Source organism: Labrus mixtus, chromosome 15 (assembly GCF_963584025.1).
Source record: "Labrus mixtus chromosome 15, fLabMix1.1, whole genome shotgun sequence".
NCBI classification, from domain to species: domain Eukaryota; kingdom Metazoa; phylum Chordata; class Actinopteri; order Labriformes; family Labridae; genus Labrus; species Labrus mixtus.
In genome coordinates this window covers 6,081,172-6,100,160 of record NC_083626.1, presented here as the reverse complement: position 1 = coordinate 6,100,160, position 18,989 = coordinate 6,081,172, and the positions used below count along the sequence as shown (strand labels likewise).

The following is an 18,989-nucleotide window of genomic DNA, read 5'->3' as shown; positions in this document are numbered from 1 at the left end:
TATATTTATAAAAAACAATTAATATTACAGTAAAGGATCATCATGTAATATATCTACAACCATAAACAGACCTTACCATATCATCAGACATTAAAGAAACATGCTCGGTTGAAGTGCTGGCCACAACGCAGCAGCCAGTATGTCCCTCCTTCTAAGTTTAGATTCTCATCCTGAATGGTCTGTTTTTGTTGTGACCAGAGGAGGGAGGCGGTTTTAGGGTAACACCACATGGCCGTTTTGGACGCTCCTCGAACTGTCAGGCAAACAGCGAACCAACAGGTGTTGCAGTGATGAAAGTGGACAAGCAAACTGGTTCAGATATAACAGATTTTACCCAAAATGCTTCAGCATGCAGAGCTGGCTAAACACTGAAGCTGACTCTAGACGGGAAGGTGCGGGGGGAGACAGCTCTCTCCAATGTTTTGAATTTGGACTGCAGTACCCATTTTAAACATTAGGTGTCAGAGTTACATACTGTTCCTTTAAGAAGTTGTCAATTATATGAAACGTGGAAGTTTTGACATCCTGTCACAGCTGAAGAGAGTTTGAGAGACACAAACTGGTAACTGAAAAGGGTTTATTTAGGGTTTTTCTGTAATTATTATTATCTGGTTAGGCTTTTTGAATTTTGACTGCAGTACCCATTTTAAACACTAGGTGTCAGAGTTACATGTTCCTTTAATATTTAATCTAAAATAACATTTGTATTTCATATGAATGTAGCACTGCCCTGCATGTGAAGAAAATAAAATGTTCCCTTGAAGAAAACAGAGACATTGCGTTTGTGTGTTATTTGGAAATGTATTAATATTCAGCTTGGGGATCTAGAAACTGTTAAAGTAATTAATTTTTTTCTTATCTGAGAAGTTTCTCCGCAGGCTCTGATGACTGTTTATAAGAGTATGAGGTAAAGTTACGTCCTGTCTGGTTCTCTGGCCGCCTTGGTGTGCTGTTCCCATGGAAACATGTTTTTATACAGAGAAAAGCAGTGTGTATTTCCACAGTGTAAATGTGTGTGAGTGACTGACACTCACTGCATACTGATTTTTAAATCTCTGAAATAACAGATTGTAATTGAAAGACTGGAGGGCAGCTGGAACTGCAGAAAATAAACATTAACTAAGAGCTCAATTATGTGTGTGTGTGTGTGTGTGTGTGTGTGTGTGTGTGTGTGTGTGTGTGTGTGTGTGTGTGTGTGTGTGTGTGTGTGTGTGTGTGTGTGTGTGTGTGTGTGTGTGTGTGTGTGAGTGATTTTAACAATGATTACCTTGACCTTGAGCGATCAAAGGCAAAGCTTACATCTAAAAATGTCACACAGAAGGTAATAACTCTGATTGGATAGATTTAGTCAGATGCATAAAACATTTTCCATATTTTATCTCTACCTTTCCATTTCATTTCTTACTGACTTTGTTTCTCATTCATTTTACTTTCAGTATTCCTCCTGTGCTTTGTTGATGCTGTTTTGCATTATTATAACTTAAACATCTTTTCAATTTGATAAACCAACTAAAAAGTTTGGATGCGTTTCAGACTTTTGAAAGTTAATTGAATTGTTTTCTGAATTTGTGAGCTCTATTAGAAAATGCATCTCCAGGGCTGAGAGGTTTGTAGACATGTGCCAAATCATTTCAGGAAAACAGAAATAAATTAAACCTTTGGGACAATTAGACAACACATCTTAACATATCAAGTCTAGAATTTTTTCCAAAAATATATCTCAAAAATATTAAATCGTGATAATCAAGTAATCATGTACCAGGTGTAGGAGTTTTTATTAAATTGATTACACTATGGGAACAGGTATTATAAGATGAATTGCAGCAGAGCTGATAAAATCAACAAAAATGTAATAAAAGCTGAGTAGCATGAAAATAAAATCTCTTATACTGAAATCCTGCTCCAAAGACAGATGAAGGGCACTTCACTATGTTCTCCAAAGAGTTAATATTAGCTACCCTTCAACCATGACTGCACTATGCTAATAACTTAACAGAAGTCAATGGTGGTGCAAACTCACCTGTAACACAGACAGATGCAGCTATAGAAGGTAAGGCTACCTGTCTTCTTTGTGGATTTTGCAATATCTTCTAAAAAAATCAGCCAGTCATTGTTCTGCAGTGTCTTTTGAGTGTTATCAATGTTATCAGTGTTATCATATTTAAAAAAACAAAACAGCTCAGACCGAAATGAAGAGTCTGGATGAGTCTCCTGGGAGTGAGGCCACGGAAAAGAACGAGGACTGGGAGAGAGAAAATCAATCAGAGACATCCCATAATAAGACCCTGCTCCTTCCTGATCGATGGAAACCATGCCGACAGACGCGGGCAACAGTCAAAGGTTAGATTCAAGTGGAAAATCATTCAGATGTGATCTATAGCGGCCTGATCGATGCATCAGAGAGGAGCGTGTTTGAAAGTCAATCTGCATTATGGATGTGATATCATTCATGAACTTTATTAATGTGCAGCTTTAATCTGAGAAGTCAAAGATAAAAGTTCAAGGACGACACGAGCAATGTGATCGTGCCTTGTTTACACATTTAATTACAAACTAATGATGATTGGGTGTGTGTGTGTTTGGATATTTTCTACTGTACTTGTGTAGGTATATATATACATGTGTGTATATGTATATATTTGTTTTTATTCTATTTATATTTTTATATTTCAGGCATAGCACAGTAAATTTTGTTGTACTCTGTGCAATGACAATAAAGTCTATTCTATTCTATTCTATTCTATTCTATTCTATTCTATGTGTAAAGACATAGACAAATGAACAACCTGCATAAAAAAACTCTGTTTCCTCAAAACTGACTGTTGAAGATGTTTTACTTTATTTACACTTCATGCATATAAGTATGTTAAATTATTAATTCTGTTTGCTGTATTACCACATTCTGCCCCATATGTGCTTCAGTTACAAGGTCATTTCTATCGTTTCTCATTCAGTCAGTGTTGTTAACCATTTGCATCTGACCACATTTCACATGGACATCCTTGAAATACTTCTTCCCCATAACATTGGATCTAATCTCTATTGACATATTTTGCATAACAATTGAGAATCTGCAGACGCAGGACAAGACTGTTGTATCAAAAGTGCATTGGTTTTTGTTTGTAGCTCAAGAACAAATTGACATAATTTTAAGAATATGTACATATGTACATGTAAATATGTACATTTTGAAACAGGGGGCATTTTACTGAAGCAACAATAAATAAAATGTGTTTTTTGTTGCTTTGAGAATGAATAGTGAGTATTTAGATGTAATATAAAATGTGGTCACTGTTGGATGGAAATTTGTTTTGGTAAACTCCATGGGCCCTCCCCATGCGACCGGGCCCCAGGAAGCTTTCCCCTTTATCCCCCCTTATGGGCGGCCTTGACCACAAATTTAACTTTTATGTCCACAGAGTGTCTCACCTTCATGTTTGTGTCCACAGAGTAGAGTGTCTCACCTTCATGTTTGTGTCCACAGAGTGTCTGTGGAAGTTGAGCTGTTGTCTGGGATCAGTGTGTGGGATGGAGTGGTACTGTTATGCTGCTCTGGGCATTCTGTCTGCCACCCTCAGCTTCTTCATCGACCTCAGTGTAACAAAGCTGCTCAAAAGTACTAAGACACACACACACACACACACACACACACAGAACTCAGATTGTTAATGTGTCTCTCTCACTCCCCTTGTAGCTCACCAGTGGTTATATGTGAAACTGGACGGAAACAGTCTGCTGCAATTCCTCTGCTGGACACTTTACCCAGCATGCCTCTGTGCCGTTGCATCATCCTTCTCACACAACATCTGTCCTTTCTCCACAGGTCAGTCCAGCAACAGTTATACCAAATAAAATAAAGTTTGTAACTTAAGTTTGCTATCATGAAAGTTAGAATGGTTCTGCCTTTATTAAGTTTACTGACTTTTCTTGCTATTAAATCCCTTGATAAATTAATTATAAAAGCTACTGTAGTCGCTTAAGAGTTAGATATTATCTTCAGGAGTTGGCAGAGCGTCAAACAGAGATAGGTCCTCAAGGTTTACTATCTCTACATCGACTGTTTCTTAAGTGCCATGTTGCTTCATCCATAAACTGATTGGAGGAAGATCAGGTGATTTCTAATCTCTAGCAATGAACGTTTGGCTCAGCATGATGACTGTGTGGATCTACACAGCGTTACGATCAGTTTAATATTCTCATGAATAGCTGTTCACCTTCTCTGAGCCTTGAGCCGAGGCCGTGTCAGGCATTCTTGGCTGCACAGGTCAAATAAATTCTATATTTCGTTTTGAACTCTACTTATCTAGTCTGGATCTTGTGAGAGATTGTTTGGGAGGTTTGGGGGCAGAAAGCACATTTCTCATTTTCCCTAAATGAGGTCTGTTCCCATTTCTGTGAGTAGACTGAACACAAGAGTGGAGACGTTTATTAAGACTTCCTTGCCTTTGATGAAGACATGCCATGTTTCTCCTCCAGCATTATGAGACTTTTAAGTAGATATCAGTCAAAAATATTCCTGATGGACAAATCTAAGTTGATATTTTAAAATAAAAAGCTCTCCTATCTTTTTGGATCTTGGATATGAGTCACTCATCCTCGTGACATTCATTCATTTTTTATGGTATTCACTCTTATGGATACTATGGATTAAGGATATTATGGACATTTAGCTATCTTACATAACTTTTTGAGGCTACATTGTCATTTTATAGCACGCTACAAAATACAGAATCATCAGGAGGGTTTCCTCTTCAGTGTCAGATGTGGTTTCTGGGAAAAGATTAGATGAAGAGCAGGATATCCTGATTTTTTTTTTCTCGGTTACTATCTCTCCAAGCTAAATGGCATTGAGAAAAAGTCAACTCTGATTTTATCAGGCTCACAGAATGTCTTTAAAGTATATGATATGACTGAGGAGAGCTCCGATCTTTCTTTCAGAGGGGACCTTACTCTCCCCCTCTTCTGCAAAAAAAAAAAAGGAATCCTTAAAGGGGAAATTTGTTTTCATTGATGAGAGCTCCAGTTCCATTAAGTAGCCTCCTCCAGCATGAACACTGTGTGATTATTTATGAAAACAATAAAAATTCTAATCAGAACTGAATCATGCCTCACTCTCCTCAGGCTCGGGGATCCCGGAGGTGAGGACCATGCTGTCGGGCGTTGAAATGCCTCATTACTTGTCTCTCACTAATATGTTTGCCAAGTTGCTCGGCCTCATCTGCACGCTGTCGGCTGGCAGCACTGTTTTCCTCGGCAAAGTGGTGAGAGTGGCTGCAGTCTTCCTGTTTGGTTTGTTTTTCACTCAGAATATGAAAGTAAGAAGTCTGTTTTGATATGAGTTATGGACACAGTTTGTGTTTTTTTTCTCTGAACATCAGGGTCCATTTGTGCATCTTTCCACCATGATCGGTGCGTACCTGAGCAACCTCTGCACTCTCATACAAGCCAACAAGAAGGTAAAAACATTGTGAGGTATGTCAAACCTCACAAATGTATCCACATTCCAATATTCACCACAAAATAACACAGCAGTTCCTCTCACTCCGAGGAGCTTTCTAGATATTTTTAGCTCTATATTTTGGTTTGTCTAGCCTTTGAACTCTGATATCCTAAACTCACGGTACACTTCCAGATTGTAGACTGACAAAAATAGGAAACACATACCTGAATATAGCATTGAGCAGCTCAATATATTTTTACGCCCTAGGAAAGATTTAAACAGAGTTAGGAGAGTGAATGTTGGATTCACATTCAAAATGTTGCATGAAAACAAAACTCAAAGTTTAACCTTGAAAATATCTGTTTTGGGTCACCGGAGAGCCTAGAGGGTCTGACCCCGACCTCGGCTCTTTACTCCATGTCATCCCCCTCTTTCTCCTCCCCACATTTCCTGTCTATCCTCAGCTGTTATGCAAAGGCAAAAAGGCCCAAAAATAATATCAGTTTTGTCAAATAACTTTAGCTCGAGGTCTTTCTAATTTTCATACCAATTTACAAACCTGCTTAATTCACTTCATTATAAGCTCCATTAGCTCAGGACTATGATTTAATAATCGCAAGTGTTTGAAAAATCACTTTCCCGAGGATGGAATTTTTTCACACAAGGAAAGAAAAGTGAGTATGTTATTGATGTTAATCTTTTTTTGTTTTTTTTGGATGTTCTTTTTCCAAATGAGTCCCCATGCTGTGTCAGGAAATGAGCTTCCTGAATCTGCCCCTAAAAATGTTGTTAGACTTTCCTTTAAGATTGCCAACGCACCCTCCCTTATTCTTGGCACAAAGAAAATGTGTCCAATTTGAAAGGTGTTTCCGCCTCCATCTGCTGGTGAAGACCATTACATGCGGTTAGAAACCAGCAGCAGGTACACCTTCAGTCAGGAGTAGCTTTCAGGAGAGAGGCACATCTGAAAACTTTTCAAAAAGGTGCTGCACTTTAAATATTAATGTGCACGCTGTTTCACATTTTATAAACTTTTACAATTCAATGTTTCAATCAGTCATACACTGAGAGTGAGGACACATCAGCAGATTTTCACTGTTTCTTTTGTCAGGATGCTAATGTTAATGCTACATGCTTTCTGACTGTGTCAGTATGAAGCTGCTTATTAAACATTCCCCATTTAACTCAGTCAGGTGACTTAATGTCAAATGATGTGGAGTAGCCAAAGAGAAGTTAAAACATTTTCCGATAAAGCTTTTAGGAAATGTGAAGACAACGATTTTTAAAAAATGCCATCTTATTCTACTTTATAAATATGTATCAGAAAACAGACATGGTCCCTCATGGTAGAGGTAAATGTCATTGTGGAAGTCATAGTTATATATTATTTTGCATCTTCATTAAAAACAGATACAGTGGATTTATATTTGTCAGAAACAGGAGAAAAAGGCTCGTCATGGGAATTTCCCCCCAGGTGTAGAGCATTAAGAATGAAATCCATTATGCATGTTATTTTCACTTTCACTGGGATATAAATATGTGAAAAGCGGCAGCACATTATAATAACATATTTGTCTTTTAGGATAAGGCTGACAAAGAGATGCTGGTTGTAGCGGCTGCAGTCGGGGTCGCCAGTTGCTTCGGAGCTCCCGTCAGCGGTAAAGAGAGACAGAATGTCTTCAGCTTTAAGAATCAGTCTTTATGAAACATCTGCTGTCACTACGATGCATTTCCCCCTTTGATTTCCCTCTTTCCTTTCATGCTCCCTCCGACTTCTACTGCACCTCCTTCATGTTTATACATCCTTATCTCTCTCCTCCTCATCTTTGATCCCATCTCCTCCAGATGATGCTCTCATCTCAATGTTTATTTCATTTTTTTGCATCCTTGTTGGGGGTTAACATATCCAAGGTTTTAGCCCCGTTTGTTCTCACATAAAAACGCCATGATCCTAAAATACAAAGGACATTAATTTACTCTTAAAATATGCCTACCTCTAAATAGCATCCATAAACATGCAGACAAAATAATATATCTTAATAAGTCTTCCTGCTGTCATAATCTGTTGGTCCAAACAACTTGCTCACTCTTTCCCACCCTCTCTCCTCTGTAGGAGTTTTGTTCAGTGTGGAGGTGATGAGCTCTCACTTCACCCTGAGGCATTACTTCCCATGTTTCTTCTCTGCTGCCTGCGGGGCGCTGACCTTCCGCCTGTTCTCAGTGTGGAGCGGAGATTTAGGTAATGGCGACCCCCTATCAGAGCACCTGTGTAAAAAAACAAAACCTTTAATATAAATAATTGGAATATTATTAGTGATAAAGCAATCGAACACTCTGAACCTAGCTTTTATGAACAGTTAATGTGTGCTGCACATTTTACCACTCCATAGACAGCTTTATAAAAGAGCCGTCCATGTGAGTTGACCAGTCTAGACTGTACTCTTTATAATGTCATCTAGACAGGCTCAACAAAGTACAACAACATAGTAAATGTATAACACTGTGTATAGAGGGAGCCTGGAGTATAATGTATATTCATCTGGTAATATTGTTGCTCTATGAAATATGGAATATAAACGTATAGAAAGCATATAATAGTTTCTAACTATAGTCTGACTTTAATTAATCATTTATGGAAGCTTTTCATTTATTAATTTTTTTCCTTTTATTGTTTTGATTTGGTTAACTGACAACTGTTTTGTAAAATCAGGTTACTTTGTTTGTTTGTTTTTTTATTATTGTTCGTGTATGTTTTATGCTTTGTGGTCATGGACCAAAATAAATATTTACTACTACAAAAACAATGTCTTGTAACAAAATGTTCTTTTTGACTTGTGAGTGATACTGACAGATTCAAATCACCTGCCATGACATTACCTGGAAGCATCAGCATTTAAGCAAAAATAAGCAGAAACATTTAAGCTGACAGACTGAAAGTTTCAGTAAAGCCTTAAAGCAATAAAACGAGGAGGAAAAAAAAAAAAATTTAATAATAACAATAAAAAATTGATTTGTTCTGTGTCCACAGAGACTCTTCAGGCGATGTTTAAAACTAATTTCCCCACGTCCTCACCTTTCCACCCGCTGGAGATTCTTCTGTTTGCTCTGCTGGGGTGAGATAATTAATGTCCTCATCTTCACGGCCGCACCAGTCTTCTTCTTGTTTTCTGTTTTTCAAATAAAGACTGATATTTAGTATGCAAAGTAATACCAGTCTTTGAGTAGTTCTGCCGTGTCACCTCTCTATTCTAATCAGCAATCATAACAATAACTTCTTGGCCTCCGGCTCACCTTCACCATCACTTCCCCATGTCTGATGACTTCCTGCAGTCTAACGCTGATTAAAATAAGCTTCTTTGTCTGAGTGATCACTTGTCTGTTTACAGGCTGCTGTGTGGAGCTGTGAGCTGTTTCTTCCTCTTCCTCCACCGGTGGATCTTGAAACTCACCAAAACAAACACGTTCCTCATCAGGATGCTGACGACAGAGTGAGAGCTCTCTGCAAAGTGATGCAGGATGAGTCATCTGCCGTGTAACGCGGGCTGACGCGATAAACAGAGTGTGTCTCCTCTGAGAGGAGGATTATCCATTCAACATCCTCATGCTGTGCAACAACATAAACAACTTTAAAATAGATCATTTATAGCACAAAATATGATTAATGAGAGTGCGGCGCCTTTCCAAACACATTTAAATGGAAGGCCAGAGCAATCATATCTCTCATTTGATGGCTTTCTCTGTTAGAGTAGAGGCAGGTATAAGTAGAGCAGAACACTGAAAACAGGCTGTCTGGAAGAATGAAAGAGTAGGTCTATTGCTATTGTTCTCCGCAGGTGAAAGAAAGCAATCAGCTGATTAAGACTTTTACAATTTTAACCTGGAAATAAAACTTAAAACTCAAAAAAAATTACTTCCAGCTTCTTCCTAAACTCTAAAGACATACTTTTTAGGTTAATTAGTGACTCTGTATTTCTTTTAGGTGTGAGTCTGGGAGTGGATGTTTAGTCTCCTATATCAGCCTTGTGATTGACTACTGACCTCAGTGAACCCTGCCTCTCACTCAATGACAGCTGGGATAGACTCCAGTCTTCCCCCGTAAACCTTACCCCATGACCCCTTATAGTATAAATGGTATAGATATTAGATAGAAGGATGAACTAAATGAAAACATCATTGTGATGCTGTCCAAATATGTGAATTCTCCTCTGCAGGAAGGGTCTTTACTCCGGCATGGTGGTCTTTCTCCTGGCATGTGTGACATTTCCAAACTCTGCTGGTCACTACATGACATCTGAGGTGAGAATGAACAGAGCTGTAGGCTATGCCATACGTTTTTTGTAGATATATTTCTTTAAAGTATATAGCTGATGTATGTGTAACGTAGGAGAAATACAATTTGTCTCTTAAGTTGATCATCATTAAAATGTAAGTCTCACAATGTAAGGGTTTGGGAAAGTGGGATGCAATTGCAGACCCCGGGTATCTGAAAGTCATCCAAGAGGCAGGCACTAAAATCGCAAGCGTTTCAATAAGAGGGGACAAAAAACAAAAAGTTACTAGCCAGACAACAAGGCTCTCTTATCTAAATAAAAACAAGACTCTTCTAGAGTACACAAGAAACACAGCAAGAACCTCTCATTATCTCTGATGGTGAAGTTAGAAGTTAGCGTAAATGTTGTGATTATTCAGTATTTTGTGTTTACGTCATCTCAACTCAAGTTTTCCAACTCACAAAAATAATGAAGTTGATACTCAACATATAAGTGAAAAGGATATTCCTTATTATAAAGCCGACCCCGCCTTAAGGCTAGAACGTCCCTGGTCTACATCCTAGTTTGGCCATGAATGAAAAGCAAACATGACGAAACAACCAAACTGTGAATACAACTTCAGTCATCCTCAACACTGTTTGAAATATTTATTGCAGCAGCAGAACATAGTTTGAGTTTGGCATCTAAAGGCTCTGACATCATAACACCTGGCAGATTTATTTGACCTGCAGAAATTGAGTATTGAGCATCTGGACAGCAAAGCAATGACAGAGCAGAGGGAGAAATCAGTGCAGCTCGAGCTGTCTCCCTGAATGGGCTAAAAGGCCGGCGGCTGCTGCTTGACATTCAGCCGTGCTGGCAGAATAGCTTTTTGGATGTATATCACAAGAAAATGAATATACTCGAGATTGATCGGCCTCAACCTTTGTCTTTGTCAGAGCTCATTAGCATGCTAATTTGCATGCCGACATACTAAGATAAAATGTTAAAGATAAGCCTTGTGAGCATGTGCTGAATCACAGCTGCGAGAATGCTGACAGCGTGACTCAGTTTTGTTCAAAATTGAACATGACCCGTCACTCAAGATTTACATAATAAGTAGGAAAGAATTCAGAGCCACAACGAGGCAGGAGCATTCAGAAAAACACAGACCGACATGTTGTTTTGTCTGTTCATGAGATTTGTTGAGAAAAAGGAAATAAATAAAACAATGCGAGCCTTTTCCCCATCGTGTGTTGATCCTTTGCTGTTAGTTTTTCTTGTATTGCTGCAGTAATCTGAGTCTCAGTAATCCTGTTCACAGCTCTCCATGAAGAAGCTTCTCACCTCCTTATTGGATGACAGGCAGTGGATCTCACTATCCCACAATGCATCTGTTCAGCCTTTGTTAGAGTGGAGCTCATCAGGGAGTCCTGTCTACCTGTCTCTGGCTGTCTTTCTGCTCATGAAGGTATACACACAATGGAAGCTGCTAATTATGGACTCTCTTATCCGTGCACCGATAACCGGCCTGAATGGTAACACGGCACCCAGCTCAGGCTCCCACTCCTCTTGTTCCTTTGTGTCCCAGCCGCCCATAATTGACGTACAGTAATTTACATTTTCAATGTAGAGAAAGCGAGCTAAAGACTGTTTAACCTTTGAGGATGAAATGTTTTGTGATATCTGATGCTCTCTCTCATGGCAACGCTGCCGGTAGAAGTCATTTGCATGCCTTGAGATCTCCCCACACACATCTGTTAGACACATTTGTAGTCCAATTGGAGGGTTAGGGTTCATTCATCCTCACACCTGTGAAAGTTTATAATCTGAAATGCAATGAGCTCACCTTCTTCTCAGTGAGATTCACTCTTCATGAATGTGTTCTTTTCTCACATTACAGCATGCACATGGTCATTTAAATTGGCATGATTCAATATTTATTTTCGCAGATTTGACTTGAGAACATTGCAAACCCTTCTGTGTGAACAGATTGACTCATACTGTGCTGCATGTGCCGGTAGAGCTGTTTTGGCTGAGATTTAACAGTGTGTGTGTGTGTGTGTGTGTGTGTGTGTGTGTGTGTGTGTGTGTGTGTGTGTGTGTGTGTGTGTCTGTGTGTGTGTGTGTGTGTGTGTGTGTGTGTGTGTGTGTGTGTGTGTGTGTGTTTGTGTTGCTCCTGAGATGTGGATGTTAGTCCTCGCCTGCACTCTGCCTCTGCCAGCTGGATACTTCATGCCAGTGTTTATTTACGGTAAGTGGAGGGCAATGACTACATTTTGCAAAACACCCGGGTGACAGATTAGATTAAATTGTGAGAAACTAGTCTTACATCCTGTCACTGTTATGTAGATAAACTGCTGATCACAGGTAAATTGATTTTTTAAAGTTTTTGTTCCCCAGGTGCAGCTTTGGGTCGTTTGCTTGGAGAAGGAGTAGCTTATGTTTGTTCCCCTGGAGTGACTACAGATCAACATTGGGCTTCTATAAATCCTGGGGGCTACGCACTCGCTGGTAAACAGATCAATAACACTTAAGTGTTGATTAATTGACGACACGCCTTCAGGCTTGCCTGTATTTCAATGTTAACATCCCTCTTCCATGAACCTCAGCCTGTTCTCAAAATGATGAACAAAACAGCGAAAGATTTTGTAAAACTTCTGGTGTTTTTTGTACCATTTACCCACAATGTTGTTGCAAAGCAAAATGAATAAATTCTAGAAATGGATTATTTTTATATGCAAGATGTTTTCAGCAGAAATAGAAAGTATTGTTTTGTGTCAGAATGTAAAACATCTCTTAAAGAACATGTGAAATTGATATCACACTAAAACGTTGCTTTATATGAAACTAGATTTATTCCAGAAGTATTGTAGTATACTGATCAAGCAGCATCAGATAAGAGGTGGCCTTATAAAAGTATATCATGTTTGATTAGATATTGGTAAAGATGAACAAAATGTGACAATCACAATGTAGTCTATGTCAGTATTTGTACCTGTAGTGTTTTTGTTTTGTAGGTGCAGCAGCCCTCTCCGGGGCTGTCACACACAGCCTGTCTCCAGCTCTCCTGGCTGTAGAGTTAACTGGCCAGTTCAGCCACGCCGTTCCCATCCTCCTCGCCACCGTGCTGGCCAATGCCCTGGCTCGCTCGGGGCAACGCCCATCTTTCTATGATGCAATCTCTATCAGCAAAAAGCTCCCACACCTGCGCTCTCTGAAGAAAGCATTTCCCCGGTGAGTAAATACAGAGTCAGACTGCACAACAGGGGCGGGTCCAGAGGGATTCCTGGGGGGGGGGGGGGTTCAAAGTCATAATTTTATACCCTAAATTATGACTTTGAACATAAATCTTCTTTTTTGTGTCATTAAAAAATTCAGCTAATGTTGTCAGGTTAGAAAGTGTAAATAACTGATTTTCATTTGTGTGTGTTTGTGCGAACATCACACATCAGGCCACCCCTGCAGAAGTCAGCGCCCCAGTTGGGCCACCCCAATCAAAAAAGTCTGCACACGCCCCTGCTGCAGAAGATAATACATGACCAATAATAAGAGCCTTCATATAAAAAATGTTCATGTTTTATTTTGAAATAACAGCAGACTTTGGTGCTCTTTTAAACCCGAATTCTTACATTATGACACATAATACTGAACCTTTGAAATACTCTTGAATACAGAAAAGCAGGAACTTTGGTAACCAATAAAAATGTTTCCAAGTCATGAGACTTTTCAAAAAAATTGTCCAGGCAAAACTTATCTTTTCCATAGATTGTAAAATCAATTGTAAGGGTCTTGGACACATATGCCTGAACTGGATAAATGTCTGGAGTTCAAGATAATTAACTTTCAGCCATGTTGACCGTCGCTAAATAAATGGACTGTCTTTACTGTCTATCAAAAGTACCACCACGTCAAAACTGCAGTTTACAACAGCTAAAACTCTGACAGAATTCCTGTTATCTTTTATTGGCTGTATCTTGAATTACTCTTTATAAATGGATTCTTTCTTGCTGCACATGCGTCCTCTAGCGAAACTTGTCATTTTAGTTTAGCATATGAAAGCACATTCAGCATTCAACTGAGCCGTTTTCAGTTCAATACATTTAAAACCATATTGTTTCCCCATATTGTTTCCCCCATATAAGTCTCATGACTTGGAAACATTTTTATTGGTTACCAAAGTTCCTGCTTGTCTGTATAGAGTAAGGGACATGACAAGAGCAAAAGTATGTAGGAGACAGGGGAGACACGACGATACGATGCACAGCATAGACAAAGACAAAACAGGCAAGCAGGGAGCAATAATAACATTTTATTAACACCTAATAAAAAAATAAAATTAAATAAAATTAAAAAATAAAATAAAAAATAAATTAAAAAAAATAAAACCATATTGTTTCCTGTGTGCAGTGTGCACTCTCTACTTCTGCTTGATTTTTGTCTGATTGTCTGAACTGAGCACAGCTAGTGTTCCTAAATCATGATTGAAACATGGAGATGAATGTTTGGATTTTGTGATTTTTAACGGCTAAAAAATCTCAGCAAGCGAGTCAAGAAATGCTGCGTCCCCCTGGTGTGAAGGACTCAATCATCCATCCTCAAACCTCATCTCAAATCACCCATTTCCTCTCAACATTTGCATTTAGAATAGTTTCTGGTTATGTTCTCATACATCTAATTTTCTCACTCACTTTTCGATTTAGAACAGTTTATCCAAAACAAATAATCTTTGATAAAAAAAAACATCAGGACACATTTACTTATTACTAAGAAACATAGAGTGAACCTGTGCTGTGAACAATAACTTTTTCTCCATGCTGCCTTGGTGATCGTATTCAGCATCCCCTTACATTTTTCTTTATTCCTTATCGGTTCCTCACCACGAGGAAGTCATCCCCCAATAATAGAGAGAAATCCTCATTTCCCACGGCTCATTGTTGACAGCAGTCAGGCTGATATGGCTTTGAGTATTCCTCCGACAGACTCCTTAGGGATTCTTCTCATTGTCTTCCTACTATCTTGAACTACTTGAAAATGTTATTCCTGAGGGTCTTTGGAATAACAAGCGGTTTCTAGTGCTGGTTTGAGGCTCTACCATGTAAATGTGTTAACAACAGGAGCTGCTGTCTTCTCACTTTTCTTAAACACCATGAGAACAAACATTTTGTGTTGCCACTCTGATTCAAGTTTTGTGAATCCTGAAAAGCAGGCAATACTTTTGAAAATGCTTTAACCTCCATACAAAGGGGTGTTTGAATTCTGAAATATTGAACCAGACGGCTAACAACAGAAAATACTTTGTACTTGATAAAAAAAAAGTAGCCCAAGATTTATTCTGTTTCAAGCTTCTGTGAAAAAACACAGAATTCAAATTGTTGACAGACGGTGTCTCTTACCTGTGGTCTCTCACTGACAATTCATTTTTCTTTTGTTCTGCAGTCAAATATTTTGCAGATTTTCCTCTTTTCTGATACTATCCTGTAGCCGTTCATAACAATTTATATCTTCCAACTGCAGTTAGATTCAGCTCAGTAGATAGAGATATTCACCAGTGATGTGTCTTTCTAATTATCAGTCAACAACAGGAAAAAGCTTGGTAGACACTGGTTTATCATTACTGTGTTGTTTCTCTTCCCTGTGGTCTATCCATGCCAATTACATTTTCTTATGGTCAAAAGTGTTTGCTGTTTTTTTCTTTTTTTTCAGTCCTGTACATGACTGCTTAGTTTTCCCCAAAGATGATCCACAATTAACTCTCTTTGTACTTCTTACTGTCATCTTTGATTTAAAAAATGTAAAGAAAGGCTCGTCAACGAGTGCTTTTAATCATCTTACTACATAGATATAGTCAATCCTTTAAGTGATAGTCTTTTCTTGCTTTTATTTGCCATATAGTGCCATTAGAATTCAATCAAAACTGTGTCATAATCATCTTAAATCTCCTCATAGTAGATTTACCTACTGCCTTTTTTTTTAGTGACATGATTTATTTCCTGTGCAGGCTTCCCTTCACATCCATCAGTCAGGTTTTGAGAGTGAATCCTGTGCAGCTTCAAAAAGCAGCAGAGCCAGTGGAGGTTCTGCATGTTGTCAACACCTGCACGGATGCACAAATCCCTGTGGTGGACTCACACGGTATGCAGACTAAAGATATTCGATATTTGAATTCTAACCCAAGTCTTCTGTGAATAACATATGTTGTGACAGCAGGATCCTTGAGACTTCCTCAGACACATGCTGGTCCTACGCTCAGTCATAACCCCACAAAGACTCAGAACATTAGAGAGGAAAATGATGAGAGAAATGATGAAAACTGTTTCAAATTGCAGCAGTTCAGCGGTGTGAAAGTGCCTCAATAAGGAGCGGACAAGTGTGAGAATATGGTCAAATGGCCAGCTGAGTCTTACAGTAATCACATGGATGAATTTTTCTGTCTGAAAATCGGCGACTCACAGCCCACTGGAGAGCCGCACGCCACGATCTAAACTGTAGCGCCAATTGAGGCAAAGAAAAATTGATTTCCTCTCCTCCCTTCTGTTGAAGAGTCGAAGGTTCTGCTGGGGTTTGTTCTCCGATCAGAGCTGATGACATCCCTGCGTCACTGGAGGACCGAGGTAAAAAAAAAAAGAACCAGGATGGAGTCAGACAGGTATAGCTACAGGCTTCAGGAGAAAGTAGAGGAGAGAACTGCCTGATCATTCCTTTGAAAAACTGGTCATGTCTTTACAATCCTTTTGACATTGACTGAATGTTAAACAGAAACACAAAATAGAGGGAGCAGGCTGTACAGACAGGACTCCGGCTCATGTAAAAGCCCATTCAATGACAACAAAGAAAAGAGAGAAGAGATGAAAATCTAAAATGCTTTTAGAAAACAGCGTTATTTTATTGAAGTGATGTCTGAGGATACAGTACAATAGAGAAACGATGAGCATGTATTCAGTTCAGTTTTGTTGATTCAGACCAAAAAACTCATCTGTAATTTGTTTTATAGTACTGAAAGCTGCTGTACAACAATAAAATAATGTTTATTCTGTTCTGTTCAGACTCCAGAGAAACACCTGGATGAGGTCTGCAGCATTCACCCGACATCCGTCCTGCTGTCACCTCAAAATACCGTTCAGGATGTAAGAAGACTTTTGGATTAATCCAAAAAAAATCAATTAAAAACACTAATAATAATAATAATAATAATAATAGAGGTAGGCATAGCAACAAGCTCTGAAAACCTTTGTTACACTTCTTACTGAGCATCAAACAGCAAACAGGCACAGTGAGGGGGGAAAGGCAAATTAAATGTTAGGTAACTGCTTCAAAATCAGTTCCTTCAAATCCACTTTCCTTTGTGTCCTCCGAGGCCCACAGCATCCTGAACCTCCTCGGAGCTCACACCTTGTTTGTGGCAGACATGGGGAAGCTGGTCGGGGTCATCACATGGCCAAAGGTAACAAGTGTGTGCATGTAGTGTGTGTATTCACTCACAAATACTTACAAATATCATCTGCAATGTTTTCTTATTTTGTTCAGCTTGATTGAGTTGTATTCCCCTATGTGGCTTTAGTCTCATCCAAATGCACTTTACAAACAGGACCACGTCCCTGCAGATCTGTTAACATTATGCAGACTGTGGGAGGCAAAATGACTACTTAAAGATTCAAAGCAGTGTCTCTCTCTTCTCTCCTCCTCCTCCAGATGACGGGAATATTAGAGGACTTAGCCAAAGAAATCTAAGCAGAAGGCTCACAGGAAATAAGCCCATGCCTTGACCTTTTTAAGCAACCATGGATCCATCTCTGTCGGATTAGCTTGCATCTAATAATGATACGGCTTCTTCACTGCCCAAGCATAACCATGTTTGCACATAAACACAACGGCCATCAGCTGAAGACTCCTACAATAAACATTTGTCAGAGATTATTATGATAATTAGCAGGATCTTTTCCACAGAGGAGATTACAAATTATCTTCCCTATCTCATTCACCGATCTGCACTTGGTTACGACGTTTTTACGATTGTGAAGAATGATATCCAGACAGGATGAAAACAAAAACAAAACAGGACCAAATCAAAAGCTTGTCAAACAGTTCAAACGACTGAACTACTACAAAGCGGAGCACAGGTTAAACACTGATTTTTTAAATACAAAAAATGTCCTTCAGATAAGATATTAAAGACAAGGAACCTAGGAAGACCCCCCACCCCCTCTTCCAAGGGGGGGGGAGAGGGGGCTTCCTAGGTTACCTTGTTCCAGGCATAGGCAAACTGGCCTGTCTCTTAGGTGGAAGTAAAGCTATATGTGACATTTTAAACATTTATACTACAATGCAGATATCAAATATATCCTTACTAAATATATCAATAAGTCAGGTCATTAAAAAAAAGTGAAGTTAAACTCCCTCTGGGTTTGTTGTTCTGAGCTCTGTATTACCACTGGTAAGACGTCGCTTCCTGTAGTTCGTTTATGCTTCACTTAGAGGCTCAAACATGCTTCATAAGCTGTTTTCACACATGCATTCCTGGACATTTCTAGAGAATTTCTATCTCTATTTGTTCACACATGCACCTCAAATCAGGAGACTATGCATGTCTGAAAGGAGGGGAGCGGGGAGGGGGTCTCCTAAGTCACAACATGATGTAAAAAAGAACAATGCGGGAGGTTTTTCACCCAGACTTTATCCAGAGCTTCTCCTGACAGCTCCCTAGTATTTTTTTCTGCAGAAAGTCCAAGTGAGCTGATGTGAGAATGCATCAGAAGAATCACCTTGAGGGAGTGGGAGGGGGTGATGACTTTGATGGCCTGCAATCAGTGAACGACTTTTTAGATTGTATGCATGCGACTGTTGCAATCTTTGTGCTTGTAATGAAACGTCTGCATTATGTTTTCTGTTGGTCAGTATGTTCTTCTCCACTCTTTTGTTGATATTGTGTGAATACGTTGAACTACACATAGCATTGATATAAAGGCCAATATTCTCATTTTAGCATCATAAACCAGACTCCTGCAATTCTGTACAATTTTTCAGGAGTGCATATGTGAAAACGGTTTTAGACCAAAAGTCAGTGTCTGACACCTTTATATTGAAGACATCAAGTTGAAACACCATCACAACTTGTAATTGAACACAATCATTATAAACCGTTTTTTTCTGCTGACACATTTCTTTGCAGAGAGCAGAACTACTTCAGTTGTTGTTGCATTGCGGAAATAATTAGCGCTCAAATCAGTTGATTGTCCCGCTCAAGGGTTTTGTTTGTTGCCCAGCCTTTTGTCGACTTTTTGTTGGCATTGATTGAGCAC

The 18,989-nt window shown here is 39.1% G+C and overlaps 1 protein-coding gene and 1 long non-coding RNA gene across 2 annotated transcripts; one reads left to right on the top strand and one right to left on the bottom strand.

Moving 5' to 3' along the window:
- Positions 1–2,050: 2,050 nt before the first annotated feature.
- clcnk (chloride channel K) lies at positions 2,051–17,754 on the top strand. Its single transcript, XM_061058378.1, has 19 exons — positions 2,051–2,340; positions 3,485–3,616; positions 3,695–3,823; positions 5,122–5,261; positions 5,379–5,456; positions 7,023–7,098; positions 7,554–7,679; positions 8,469–8,553; positions 8,827–8,928; positions 9,652–9,736; positions 11,015–11,161; positions 11,875–11,944; positions 12,094–12,204; positions 12,711–12,927; positions 15,692–15,825; positions 16,234–16,304; positions 16,737–16,817; positions 17,048–17,134; positions 17,383–17,754. Exons 1-19 carry the CDS (start codon positions 2,190–2,192, stop codon positions 17,419–17,421), a joined length of 2,061 nt encoding a protein of 686 aa, XP_060914361.1. The 5' UTR covers positions 2,051–2,189; the 3' UTR covers positions 17,422–17,754.
- LOC132990236 (uncharacterized) lies at positions 7,511–8,883 on the bottom strand. Its single transcript, XR_009676024.1, has 3 exons — positions 8,732–8,883; positions 8,514–8,607; positions 7,511–7,705 (listed from the first exon to the last, which is right to left on the bottom strand). It is a non-coding gene; the product is annotated as an uncharacterized LOC132990236 (long non-coding RNA).
- Positions 17,755–18,989: the final 1,235 nt, after the last annotated feature.

Excerpts from the sequence above, each read along its gene's own strand:
- clcnk (XM_061058378.1), top strand. The coding sequence starts at position 2,190 with ATGAAGAGTCTGGATGAGTCTCCTGGGAGTGAGGCCACGGAAAAGAAC. Across the intron at positions 8,554-8,826 it reads CTTCTGTTTGCTCTGCTGGG|GCTGCTGTGTGGAGCTGTGA; the intron begins GTGAGATAATTA and ends GTCTGTTTACAG. Across the intron at positions 11,162-11,874 it reads CTGTCTTTCTGCTCATGAAG|ATGTGGATGTTAGTCCTCGC; the intron begins GTATACACACAA and ends GTTGCTCCTGAG.